Source organism: Misgurnus anguillicaudatus, chromosome 23 (genome assembly GCF_027580225.2).
Source record: "Misgurnus anguillicaudatus chromosome 23, ASM2758022v2, whole genome shotgun sequence".
Lineage (NCBI taxonomy): Eukaryota > Metazoa > Chordata > Actinopteri > Cypriniformes > Cobitidae > Misgurnus > Misgurnus anguillicaudatus.
The window spans coordinates 33,885,224-33,899,705 of record NC_073359.2 but is presented as its reverse complement, the minus strand read 5'-3'; the positions used below and the strand labels follow the sequence as shown (position 1 = coordinate 33,899,705).

Sequence of the window (14,482 nt, the reverse complement as noted above, 5' to 3'; positions counted from 1 at the left end):
ATTATCTCGTTTCCCCTTTTTTGTAACATATACATGGATAAAAATTGCCTGATAATATTTCTATAGGCTAATGAAATTCTATCAGCATTATAATTTTTTTTCATTAGGATTATTTTTGGTGCCCTAACAGCACCTGGTGCCCTACGCACAGCGCGTGATGCGCGTTATGGGAGCGGCGGGGCTGGCTCAAAATATAAGGTCTGTTTACTAATGTGAGCTTCTGGCATGAGCCTCAGAGCAGAGCAATCAGAGCAGAGCTCAACATTATTATTCATGACCCATTCAAATAGGGCAAAAATAGACAATTTAATTAAAATGACAAATTCTAGGGTTGTAAATGGACATGTAAAAACGTTTCTGGATAATTTTTGCACTTAATAAAGCAACATACCTTCTATGTAATTGTCAAAGAACAATTTAACATATTATGACAACACATCCTATGGCACCTTTAATCTTAGGTTTCATATTTATTAGGGTTACACATGTCAGAAACAGCAAATATAGATTAGGCCTATTTTATTTGTATTTTATATTTTACTTTTTTTGTGATGTCAGTGAAAATTCAGACTGGGCAAGTAAAATACTGAACCATCAGATTTCTTCCCAATCTGCTCCAGCACTCCAGTATAACACATTATACTTATTTAACAGCCATTACAAAAAACGCAAACAAAAAAGCTTACTACTGCAGTTAGCAATTATTTTATTGTTTGTGCTATATTATTGTATGAGCAGTCTGTTTAAACTACATACACTACACTGTTACAAGTTTGCAACTCTTCAGTTTAATATGGGATTGCCATGGAAAACAATGTCCCTGAATCGTTATGTGTAACAACGTGTCCCATATTTTGTGCATAAAACTGTTAATATAAGAATGCTTTCTTCCTCACACACTTTGTTATCATAATCATGCACATGATCGCGTCTCGTTCAGGGCAGGCTGAGCTTTGGCGCTTGAAGCGCGAATGATGCAGCACGAGTGTAGACAGACCAATCATAACGCGAAGTAAGTTACAGAGGCGGGACTAAGGAAAGGTAAAGCCAATCATATTAGCGATTTGAATTTTGGAGGCGGGACTCATCTGTTAACCGTTTGTGTGCCAAAAATAGCGCTATTTTTCTTTATATGAGTTTAAATCTCATTTAAATGATTTCTGAATAAATTCATGTTAAATTAAATAAGCAACAAGTAAAAAACACAAGAAACAGACAGACATCAGTTGTTATATGAATAAAGATCTTTTTTTTTTTTTTAAGCACCCCAGAAAAAAGGGCACTTTCTCTCCAGGAATAAAAAGGGCAGGTGCTCAAGCCCCCTTTGATGTCTATGTGTGCACGTGCTTGGTTAACATAATGAGATTTTGCTTTGTCTCATAAACAGTAGCTTTGGCTTTGAGTGTACAGTTAAAAAAAAACCGAATAATTTTATGGCCTGCTGTGTTTCTGCTCTTATCTTTCACATTTCTCTCTCACACTAACACTAACTCCCACACAAAAACTAAAATTTCTACAACATTTCTCACTTTGGTTTATGTCCAGATTCTTGTGAGATGGTTTAACTGCTGAAACATGCTGTATGTTTGTATATTTTCTGTTTAAACAGGTTTAACGTTATTGAATTATCATGTTTATGATTATCAGTTGAGTCTTGAATATAAAATGACCCAGGGTGACTCACAACTATAAGTCTAGTGCATGCATCAAAACAGGCTTCAAATTCATTAAACATCTCATTATAGAATATTCATGTAAACCACATATACCAACACACACACACACAGATCTAAATCTGATATACCATGGAAAGATACATAGAAAAACAAACAACACATGACATGAATGATCTCACCGGTTTAAGTGTTTGTCTTTTGTGAAATGTTGTATCGGCATAAATGATCTCCTCTCCAACGCTCTGAACTGTTACAGAGACAGAAAACATGTTACTACAACAGATAATAATGTTTTAAAATATTTTACACTATTTTTATTACAAAACTTTGTAGTAGATATTTGATATTGTGAGCTGTAGTTGACATTTACCTTGTTGATGTGCATTTTTGTGTTTCCTGTAGATCCAGACCATCAGAACTGCAGTTACAAACATCAGAAATCCAAGAGCAACACAACAGATCGCAATTATATAAAGTGAGGTGATACCTTAGAAGAGTAATAAGAGACATAACTGTAACTGAATCTGTCTGTCTGTTCTTAGATTACACCTAATAATAATTACAGCAGTCATACCTGAACAGATCTGACAGAAATGATTGATATTGAGATGTTGAGTTTGGTTTTTAATGGGATTGTTCACCACACAGCTGTATGTGTTTGTATCCTGATATTCAACCTCCAGAGGTAGAGAGATGTTGATGATGTTGAGATCAGACACACTGATGCTGGACAATAAACTGTTTCCTTTATACCAGGACAGACTCACATCTCTCACATCTCTCATATTCAACACGGAACACAATAATGAACAGTTTGAGACTGATGATGAAGAACATTGTGAAGAAACTCTGCTGATTACAGGGACGGGCAGACAAGCTGGAAAACATAAAAAAATCAAATAAGTTTAAGGTGCAGTGGCCAAAAGTGTCCCACCTTACAACAGGGCTGAAAAAAAAGACCCATAAGCAAATCAGAAAAAAGTAAAATACCATAAACATTAACAGGGTGTGGTCTGTAGCATGAAGCCAGTTTAGTTGGCTGACCAGTTATGTTTACACTGCATAAAATGATGTGTTCATTTTTTTACACATTGTGTGTGTCATGTCATTTAAGGCGTTATTTCATGTTAAAATAAATGAAAGGTCCAACGCAAGTTGTGTTAAAAACAGTGATGGGAGTAACGCATTACAAAGTAATGTTGTTACTGTAATTCCACTACTTTTAGCGGTAATGAGCATGTAGTTTGTATACTCGTGTTACTCTATTTTGTGATAAATGAACACTTGCATACAAGACATTTCTGATCTAGTGTTGCAGGGCCGTGGTGGACGGCACAATTAATCTCACACTTGTCTGCAAGTGTTCATTTATCTGTTCATTTTATTTGCATCCCAAACCTTGACAGCATCTTTAGCACGCAAACTCTTGACAGAGCTGACAAAATATTGTGTTATTTATTCACTGTTTTCGCGTGTAGATCCAGAAAGGTATTTTCAACCATGATGAAGTAAAGTCCAAAAGTGGTCATTTTTTATAACGTGTTGTGTTTCTGGTTTCATCTGTTACAATACTCATCAATCTACAGGTTATTTAGAAGTTTCACTTCTCAGAGTTATTCAAAATAAAAAATATATACTGTCCAAAATCAAAACAAAAATTTAAACAAATGAAACACACTCACAAAATCTCTTTCTCAAAAAAAAAGAAAAAAAATCAAACAAAAAAAGGTAGTAGCTTTAAAGGGATAGTTCGGCCAAATTATTTACTCACCCCCAAGCTGTCCAAGTTGCATATGTCCATCGTTTTTCAGACAAACACATTTTCGGATATTTTAGAAAATATTTTAGATCTTTCTGTTGATTAAATGTAATGTTACGGGGTCCAGCAATAGTCCACGACCTTCAAGTCCAAAAAAAGTGCGTCCATCCTTCACAAATTAAATCCAAACGGCTCCAGGATGATAAACAAAGGTCTTCTGTGGGTAATCCGTGCGGTGTTCTTGTAGAAATATCCATATTTAAAGTTTTATTAACTTAATTAAGTACCTTCCGGTAGCGCCGCCATCTTAGAGTCATCCGCATTCAGGATGAGCGCTTACGCAGCATACAGCGGTTTCTCTGCTGCTGCACTGTCCCCCCGCCCTCCGAATGTGTCATACGTCACTAAGAAAAGTGCGTACACTACGCTAATACTCTCTCCTGAGTCTAAGATGGCGGCGCTACCGGAAGCTAGTTAATTACGTTAATAACATTTTAAATATGGATACTTCTACAAGAACACCGCACGGATTACCCTCAGAAGACCTTTGTTTATCATCCTGGAGCCGTTTGGATTTAATTTGTGAAGGATGGACGCACTTTTTTTGGACTTGAAGGTCGTGGACTATGGCTGGGCCCCGTGGCATTGCATTTGATCAACAGAAAGATCTAAAATATTTTCTAAAATATCTGAAAATGTGTTTGTCTGAAAAACGATGGACATATGCAACTTGGACAGCTTGGGGGTGAGTAAATAATGGGTTTAATATCGTTTTTGGCCGAACTATCCCTTTAAAAAGATTTTAAATTTGTTAAGATTTGTATCTTTTAAGTAGTTTGCATCTCTGGATTTGCTAACTGGTTGTATTTTTTAATGTAAGGATGCATTTTCTGTAATGCAGTTTTAAAACAATATGCATTCATGTGTTAAGCACTATACAAATGTCACAGAGTGACCAATGCAGGCGGAACAAAAGTTGGCAGAAATATTTCTGCCCGGACCGATTTTCGCAAACACTATCCCGGTTCCGGCTGACTCCGGGCAAATCTAAATCAAGGATAATATCTAACAGTGGAGTGGAATAAAGGGGGTGAACGGTGATTGGCTTTTATGAGAAGAGGAGGCTCATAAATAGAGCAGAAAAGGGATCAGAAGGAAGTTCAGTTTGAGTTGGAGTTCGCTCCGGGAGCCTGGAGGGTTTCGTTAGAAAAGGGGGCAGCGAGGGGAAGCTAAAAGGAATAAAACTAAGAGTAAAGGACGACCGTCTGGAAGCAGATGTCAAACGGATGTGATGAGTAAAACTAAAGAGAGGAAGTGAAGTTGGAGGTCTAAAACGTCTGTTGTGAGGTGAAAAAGGAGACACAGTGTGTTCTATCAGAACCCCTTCTGGATGTACTGCTGTCCTTATCTCTGTCCTAACACAGTCTGAATTCGTTTATAGCATTAAATGCTTATTCATCATCCAGTCTGTTTCAGTCCCTGTGAAGGAGTTTCGAGATCGTGACATAAACGTCTTCACGTGCTGTTCTCCTGCCCCCTGTCGCCTGTTCGTCCAGGTCTCCGAACCCAGGCTGAAGCTGTGATACTGACCCTAGTCACTGTGAGTGTGAAGAGTGCGGTGGGTGCTTTTTAATGAAGTGGATACACCTGGAGAATTGCTGTGCTGTCTTCAATGTTGTCAGTAATCATACTCTAGACTGAGGAAAGAGCCCAGTGTATGAGGAGTCGAGTGGTGACAACGAACGGCGTTTCTTACCTATGCACGATCAAAGGACCAGTTTCATCCTCCTGAGCCATGTGTAAAGAGGTGTTGTATGTCCTGCTGCACAAATATTGGAGTTGTTAAACGTGAGTGAAGTGTGTGTTCTCTGCCACCAGCATACAGGTCCCAAGCCAAGGGCTCCTATCGACGTGGGACTGACTTCACCGACTGTTGGAAAGTGAAAGAGTGGGAGTTCTCCATAAGTCTGCTTGCAAGCGGAACGTTACGTTGGGATGATACCCACCCTCGTCTCCTCCACCTGTTTGTGCTTCGAAAAGCTAAAGCCCAGTGTGCCCCCAGCCTGCTGTAAGTAAAGCTTACCTGAATACTCACCTGTAAAGCTCCATGCCCGCAAAAGCTAAAGCCCAGTGTGCCCCCAGCCTGCTGTAAGTAAAGCTTACCTGAATACTTATCTGTGAAGCCCCCCCTTGTGTCCTTGTGTTCTCTCGCTACTTCATCATTAACCGTCGAAGTTCAATTTCAATTCTCAAGAACACAAGTACAGAGGACGCATGAAAAGATGTGTTCTTGATATCGAGGGTGCATCGAGTGCAGACTTGCGCGCTGAAATCTTGTGCGGTCTGGTGATCAACAGGAAGATTGCACACATCTCAATTCTCACAAGTCTGTTCTTTGAGTTCTTGCAATTGAACAGAGACTCCCGCCTTCTTTCATTTAATTGGTTGGAATTCTGCTTTGCTCTGTAATGTGATTGGCTGGAATTCATGTTCGTTTTAACAAAAACTCAATTTTTTTCATTTGATTGGTTAAAAATCTTGCTTGGTCGTGTAATCCGATTGGTTGGGAGTCGTTTTTCGACGACTTCTGTGAACAGAAACTCCCGCCTTCTTTCATTTTTATTTGTCAACATTTTGATGCTGTAACTACAGTACGTCAGTGAAGAAAATAACCTATGGGCCGCAGAGTGTGTGTCAAGGGCCGGTAGTTACTCTTGCGCTATTTATGTTTTTTAATGCATTACGCCGGCAGGACCAAAGTGAAAGGGTTTGGTGCTTAACCATGTGATTGAGTCAGCCCAATGTCAATCAGGCCGCTGATCAACTGTCTGGATTTATGGGCCCGTCAAAAACAATAATATATAGATGAAAAAAGTGTCGGAATCTGGACTGTCGGCCCAAATAGCTTCGTGGCCCACCGGGAAAATGCCTGGTTTGCCATATGGCACAACAAGTCAGCGACCGTGTGTGTTTTGAGGGAAGCAGCAGTAACAACAACAGCGAAGTTGGTCCATAAAAACACACAGTATTGTAATCATTATTATTATTTCTCTATAACTTGCGTGCGAACTGGCCCACATTTCTTTATATGACCAGTTCGCCCCTGCCTCCGCGTAAGCTCTGATTGGGTATATATGTGTATATATATACAGTTGAAAGAAAAAGTATGTGAACCCTTTGGGCTTACTTGGATTTCTTCATAAATTGGTCATAAAATGTGTTCTGATCTTCATCTAAGTCACAACAATAGAGAAACACAGTCTGCTTAAACTAATATCACACAAAAATTATACGTTTTTATGTTTTTATTGAACACAACATGTAAACACCCACAGTGCAGGGTGGAAAAAGCACGCGAAACCCTAGGCCAATGACTTCTCCAAGAGCTAATTGGAGCCAGGAGTCAGCCAACCTGGGGTCCAATCAATGTGATGAGATTTTTGAGTTTGCTGTTCTGAAGAAGCATTGTCTGATGTGAACCATGCCTCACACAAAAGAGCTCTCAGAAGACCTACGATCAAGAATTGTTGACTTATATAAAGCTGGAAAGGGCTACAAAAGTATATCTAAAAGCCTTTATGTCCATGTGTCCACGGTAAGACAGATTGTCTACAAATGGAGAAAGTTCAGCTCTGTTGCTATACTCCCTAGGCGTGGTCATCCTGTAAAGATGACTGCAAGAGCACAGCGCAGAATGCTCAATGAGGTGAAGAAGAATCCTAGAGTGTCAGCTAAAGACTTACAGAAATCTCTGGCACATGCTAACATTTTTGTTGACAAATCTACAATAAGGAAAACATTAAACAAGAATGGACTTCATGTGAGGATACCACGGAGGAACCCACTGCTGTCCAAAAAAAAACATTGCAGCACGTTTGAAGTTTGCAAAAGAGCACCTGGATGTTCCACAGCACTTCTGGCAAAACATTCTGTGGACAGATGAAACCAAAATTGAGTTGTTTGGAAAGAACACACAACGCTATGTGTGGAGAACAAAAGGCACAGCACACCAACATCAAAACCTCATCCCAACTATGAAATATGGTGGAAGCGGCATCATGGTTTGGGGCTGCTTTGCTGCCTCAGGCCCTGGACGGATTACTGTCATCGATGGAAAAATGAATTTCAGTTTATCAAGACATTTTGCAGGAAAACTTAAGACCATCTGTCCGCCAACTGAAGCTTAACAGAGGATGGACGATGCAACAGGACAACGACCCAAAGGATAGAAGTAAATCAACAACAGAATTGCTTCAACAGAAGAAAATATGCCTTCTGGAGTGGCCCAGTCAGAGTCCTGACCTCAACCCGATTGAGATGCTGTGGTATGACCTCAAGAGAGCGATTCACACCAGACATCCCAAGAATATTGCTGAACTGAAACACTTTTGTAAAGAAGAATGGTCTAAATTTTCTCCTGACCGTTGTGCAGGTCTGATCTGCAACTATAGGAAACGTTTGGTTAAGGTTATTGCTGCCAAAGGAGGGTCAACCCGTTATTAAACCCAAAGGTTCACATACTTTTTCCACCCTGCACTATGAATGTTTACATGTTGTGTTCAATAAAAACATGAAAACGTATAATGTTTGTGTGGTAGTTTAAGCAGACTGTGTTTCTCTATTGTTGTGACTTAGATGAAGATCAGAACACATTTTATGACCAATTTATGAAGAAATCCAAGTAAGCCCAAAGGGTTCACATACTTTTTCTTTCAACTGTATATATTAAATCACACCGGCCCAAATTAAAAAAATGGTCCTGCCCCTCTGGCATTTGCCAAATTTGCCAGACGGCCAATCCACCCATGCAGTCTTAAATATTATCTTTTAAAATTATTTTTTTCTGAAAATTTTTACTTTTGACCCTGCTCTCCCCTACTATGAAAGTAGCTCAGATTTAAGCAGTGTTTGTCAACATAGTAACTTACGCTACACAGCTAAACTGCTCTGGGGTAGATTATGTTCAATTCAACTGAACTTTATTTGTATAGCGCTTTTAACATTTTTGTGGGAGGCTGGATCTGAACTGGAGCTGGTGTAATCACTGGGTGTCTTAGGATGGGCATCCCAATGTGAAAGTAGAAGAGCAAATAAAGAATAATTAGCGTACCTGCAGTTCATAAATTTTAGTGTAAAGGATTGTTTATTGGTAATTTATCAATAAACTTATAGGGCAGGGTTGTCATATGCATTATGTGTATGCTTGGCTTAAGAGATGTGTCCTTAGATTTAAAGTTGAAGAGTATCTGATCATTAAACAGTGTCGGGAAGGCTATTCAACAGTTTAGGTGCTTTAGGGCCTTTTGGTAGATTTTGCCATCCTAAGAACGTCTGGAGTTTTGCGATCTTTAAGAGAATGATGGAGTGTAGAGTAATAGAAGATTTGTTAAAGGTGTTATGTGTAAATTTTAGTGTCTTCTAGTGGTAAGATTGCGAATTGGAACCAATAACTCACCCCTAATTGTCCATGTAGGTCTACTGTAGAAAGTTCATTGTGTAAGGCCTTATATACTTTATACATGTTCTTACCACAACTTAGACAAATTAATACCTATTTTTTTTCAATGCATGCACTTAATCTTTGTACAGCGCGTCGTGAATGTGTTAGCATTTAGCCTAGCCCAATTCATTCCTTAGGCTCCAAACAGGGATCAATTCAGAAGCCACAAACGTGCTTCTGATGGAAAGAGCAGTGTGGTAGCATGTAGGGTGTAGTTGTTTGTTGCTTGTTGTTTTCTTATTTGTTTTATCGTGTTTATTTGTTAATTAGTTTTATTTTATGTTCTCTTTTAACATGACGGGCCTTTTCCTTCTCTTGGTGTTTTTTTGCCATCTTAGGAGTGTTTTGTGCGAACTCCATGAACCTCTCTCGTTACGATATATAGTCACGAGTTTCTGCTATTATTACGCAATTCTGGAGAAGGAGTTGTGGACCCACTAGTGGCGTTTCCAGCAGAAGTTGTCCGGTCGGACTCTACCCCGCCAAACCGTGGATGGGTATTGAGGAAGAGGGGTAGACAGGGTGGCGTCCGTCAGCGGTTAAAGAGACAAGGTCAACGTCGTATACCTCTCCCTACAGTCATGTTAGCTAATGTGCAGTCACTCCGCAATAAAATGGATGAGCTCCAGGCCAACCTGAAGTACCTGAAGGAATACAACTATGGAGGCCTTCTTGCTCTTACGGAAACATGGCTTAAGGATCAAGACTCGTATTCCAATCTGAAAATGTATGGTTTTGGCAAACCTTATCGCTTGGACAGGGATCCAACTGTGATGGGTAAGTCCTTCGGTGGAGGCTTATGTCTTTATGTTTACAAAAACTGGTGTAACCAAGTGGTTATTAGGGAAACATTGTGCACGCCTGATATTGAACTCCTGTCTGTGTCCCTACGACCCCATTTTTTACCATTAGTTCCCGCAGCTTTTTGTCACGCTCATATATATTCACCCAAAGGCAAATGTGGATATGGCCACCCGTACTATTGTAAAAACTGTGCAAAAGCTTCAACAGATGCACCAAATTTTGTCAGGGGTGATTTTAATCATTGTAAAATGGGAAAGTCCCTGTGTGGTTTCTACTTGTTTTACACGCACGTAATATGAAATGTTTGGATCTCTGTTGCGGCTCCGTTAAGGGAGCTTATAAATCACTTTGTAGAGCTCCCTTGGGTATGTCGGATCACAATGTTGTTTATTTGGTTCTGTCATACAAATCAGTCTGGAAAAAAAATTAGCCGTAACGTTGTTTAGTTCCGGAGTGGACGGAGGAATCGATTAACTGTCTCCAGGACTGTTTTAGTTGTACTGATTGGGACGTGTTCATAAACGATTGTGCTGATCTTGATGAACTCACAGAGACTGTGTCAGCTTAAATTATTTTTGTAAGGATCTTGTGATCCCTAAGAAAGAAATTTATTTTTACCCAAATAACAAACCATGGGTAACTAAATCTGTAAAAAAAACTCTATTATTCAGAGGAATATTTGTTTTAAACAAGGTGATGTGACCCAGTATAAGGTATTACAAAAACAAGTTAAAAAAGAACTTAAACTGGCAAGGCTTAACTATAAGGATAAAGTGGAACATATGCTCATATGCTTCGCGCAGTGCCGCATTTTATAATCATTTTATATCATTAAATCATATTCATGATTTTAGCCAGGAACGGGATGTTTTTAAGAATGGTCTTAAACTTTTCTGGGGTGTAAGAGAGAGGACAAGTCCTGGCCCAGATGGTATTGGTGGACGAATTATCAAAAATTGTGCAGTACAACTGGCCGATATCTTTTGTATAATTACAATGTAACAGTGACGCCTTAAAATAAAGTGTAACCGTTTTTTTATGGAGAGATCTCAACGTGTGAAGGTAAATGGTATTCTATCTGATGCACTTCTGTCTTCCACTGGGTCACCGCAGGGATGCGTTCTCTCCCCTCTTTTATTTGTGCTGTGTACAAATGAGTGTCAGAGAGGCAACTGGAGAGGTGTCGCATCATTTAGTTTGCAGATGATTCTGTGATTGTTTCTCTCCTTAATAATGAAGATCTGGATCATGATCCTGTATTGGCAGATTTTACCGATTGGTGTAACTTGTCCTTTTTGGACATCAATGCACTTAAAACTAAAGAGATGATTGTGGATTTTAGGAAGAATCCTACAGTCATCTCTCCCATAGCTATAAATGGAAATGCCAAGATTGTTGGCACTTCCTCGAATGATATGAACAATGTGTACAAAACTAGGACTCTGAGGAAGGCTGAGTTAATTATTATGGATTTAAGCCATCCCTTGCAGAAGGCTTTTAAACTGCTCCCATCTACACGCAGATACCATGTGCCCCTTTGTCGTACAAACAGATTTAAAAAATCTTTTGTACCTGCTGCTATTGTTTTTTAAAACAATTTTTAGGTAATTATTTACTAAGGTCTTGTGTGTGAGTGTGGTTGTTGATTATGTGTTTTACTGCTGGCTGTACAACAAATTTCACCTTGTGGGATAATAAAGTTTACCTTACCTTACTCATCCCATGTCATCCAAAATGTTGATGTCTTTCTTTGTTCAGTCGAGAACATTCCAGGATTTTTCTCATTTTAGTATTGGACCCCAACACTTTAGTTTTAATGGGGTTTAAAATTGTAGTTTCAAAGCAGCTTCAAAGGACTCCGATTCCAAACGTCACATATATAAAACGCACATTTGTGGACCATTTTAAACACTAAACTGACACAAAGACAATAATTAATATCATTCCACATACAACAAAGTCTGAATGCTCCTCTTTCTACACACTTGTAAACATTGGAGCGGTAGTTTAGTATATGTCATCCGTGACCTCTTGACGTGATGACGTATTACATGAGGTCACACTAGCGCGTCACACGGCCGAATGAAGATGAGAAGTTGTGTTTTAAAGTGCATATTTTTTATTTTTCTTACCAAAAATGACATTCATTTCACTAGATAGGGCCCTTATTCATTGTTTGGAATTGTTTAGAGACCTTTGAAGCTCAGTTGAAGCTGCAATTTTAAACTGCATTAAAGCTGTAAAGTGTTGGGGGCCAATAAAGTCCATTAAAATGAGAATTTTTTTCCTCAGAAAACTTAATTTCTTCTCGACTGAACAAAGAAAGAAATCAACATTTTGGATGACATGGGGGTGAGTACATTATCTGGATTTTTTTAAGAAAATGGACTAATCCTTTAAATATGCGGGAGCTTAACCATTTAAGGCTTTATTTGTTGTAACTGATATGTAAATTAAGTGGTACCAGTGAAAAGAAACTAGAATTGAGGTTAAAGATGTTGTGTCCCCTCTGCGTCTTGAACTAACTGCATTTTGTGTAATGAGGATGCAGAGCAGCCACCTAACAGTTCATTACAATAATCTAGTTTTGATGTCATAAATGGATAAACAATCTCCAACAGCTATTAGAGAACATGAGGCTGGTTTATAAATACAACCATAAGGCCATGTACTCCAAATGAACAACAATAAGGTATGGAATACAACATCATAACGCAGGAGGTATACAAACCACAAAACAAATTAATGGCAAACAAAAACAACATAGGCTACTGTATGTTAGGTTGGTGGTCATATGTGTGCGCGTGCGTGTGCGCGTGTGTGTGTGTGTGTGTGTGTGTGTGTGTGTGTGTGTGTGTGTGTGTGTGTGTGTGTGTGTGTGTGTGTGTGTGTGTGTGTGTGTGTGTGGGTGTGTGTGCGTGTGTGTGTGTGTGTGTGTGTGTGTGTTATACATGTATGTATAACTAGTTCTTCTTTACTCACCATAGACAGTAAGATTGAATGTTTTAAGTTGGTCTTTTGTTTTGGTGTTGATGACTTTATAAAGTCCAGTGTGTGTGATGTTGGTGTTTGTGATGGTTAGAGATCCGGTCTGTTTGTTTAACTCCAATCTGTCTCTGAATCTTCCTTCAGCTCTATCTTTGTAGAAACGAACTTTATCTCCCTTATCTTCTAGTTCAGCTATGGTTGTTTCTGGTACAGTCATTTCTTGATGTCCAAACTTCCAGGCGATTCCCTCTTTAATCTGTGCTTCATCAAGACTGAAAGATAAAGTCACAGAATCTCCCTCCATCACCGACCTAGACTCACTACCAAACACACCTGAAGAAATAAACAAGAAGTATTACAAACATTCTGTACATCTGTATTCATTTCGCGGTTGGAAATGGGCTAGCAAATACCGCTAAAACTCGATTATAAATAGATATTATTCATTATTAAAATTAATACGTAATAGAAAATGAATAAAGAAAAAAAATGATCTGTAAATGTTTCAATTATTATTCTTAAGATTTCAAGAGAAATGTTTTTAAGATCATCACTGATTTGTAATCAACATCAGATATTAAAATCTCACGGAAAAAGCTAAAGGTATTAAAAGCTCATATAACTTACCGAATAGACTCCGCAAACAGATTAACATCACACAAGATATTTTTTTTAACATCTTACGGAACGTACAAATAATAACAGCAATATTTCCGAAGATCATAAAGAACAGAACCGTTTAAAACGAGTTTCGTTATAAAACAACAGATAGTCTAAGGAGACCGCTGATCTAGTTTAGTTGTGAACGAATGAACGGTCAAAGAACCGCCCTGCAAAGCATGTTGCGTAAAACAACATGAATATTTACACACCCGCAGAAAAAAAAATAAGAAACCAGCACTCCAGTTTTGCCTTTATTCATCATTTCTACATGTATGGTGATCATTTCAGTACAGTGTCTGTTGAATTCCAACAAAAGCAAACCTCAGGAATGACGTAACGTCATCTAACAACAATGTTAAAGACTGAGAGCTATACATGGAAGATGACGTGATTAAAAATCAGGGTTATTTCATCAAATGTTCACTTTTGAATTGTTACTAAAATAAAAACATAAGCATTGTGTTGTTTAAAAATGAATACAAACTTGCTTTATCTGCAGTATTTGCATTGCAACTTTTTGTTAGTTTGTCCGGCTTCAGTTTCTGCAAATAAATCCAAATGAAAACATTATTTTTTTTAGGAATTTGGCCGAAATGTTGTCGGTTATTCATCTTTGTTAGTTAATGTCAATACAGTTACATTTTTGACGTTTGATCAGTGTTATTAAATTTTTAAATTTAAATATAGTTGATATGACTTGTAAAGCCAGTTGTACTCAAAATTGTATTAAAAAATATGAAAAATGTAGGCTTACTCACAATTGTACTTAGAAATTTAAAAATGTGTAGCAGCATAAATGTTACAGTGTTTGTCTTTTTGACAGCAACAGGAGCAGCCCCCTTAACGGCAGATCTGGTGCGTCAGGGCATGGACTCTGAAAGTGTCCTGTGGTATCCCCTGTGGGGTTAAGTATTTTCCAGGCCCTACCTCTACAAATAACTTTAAATGAAACAACATAGAGCAATATCATAGCTTTAGGGAAGTTACATGAGGTCATTCAAAAGCTGAATCATTTATTTATTAGGGCTGTCAAAAGATTGGATACCCCAAAGGTTTATTTATTTTTTATAATCTTAACCTTTCATAAAGGGC

The 14,482-nt window shown here is 38.4% G+C and overlaps 1 protein-coding gene across 1 annotated transcript in view; it reads right to left on the bottom strand.

Annotated features, from left to right (window-relative positions):
• The window catches only part of LOC141359439 (uncharacterized), a 31,609-nt gene extending 18,551 nt beyond the window's left edge, over nt 1-13,058 (bottom strand). The window contains exon 1 of the mRNA XM_073861878.1: nt 12,722-13,058. Coding sequence (XP_073717979.1) covers nt 12,722-13,031 — 310 coding nt within the window. The 5' untranslated portion in view covers nt 13,032-13,058. The remainder of the gene's footprint in view (nt 1-12,721) is intronic.
• Nucleotides 13,059-14,482: the final 1,424 nt, after the last annotated feature.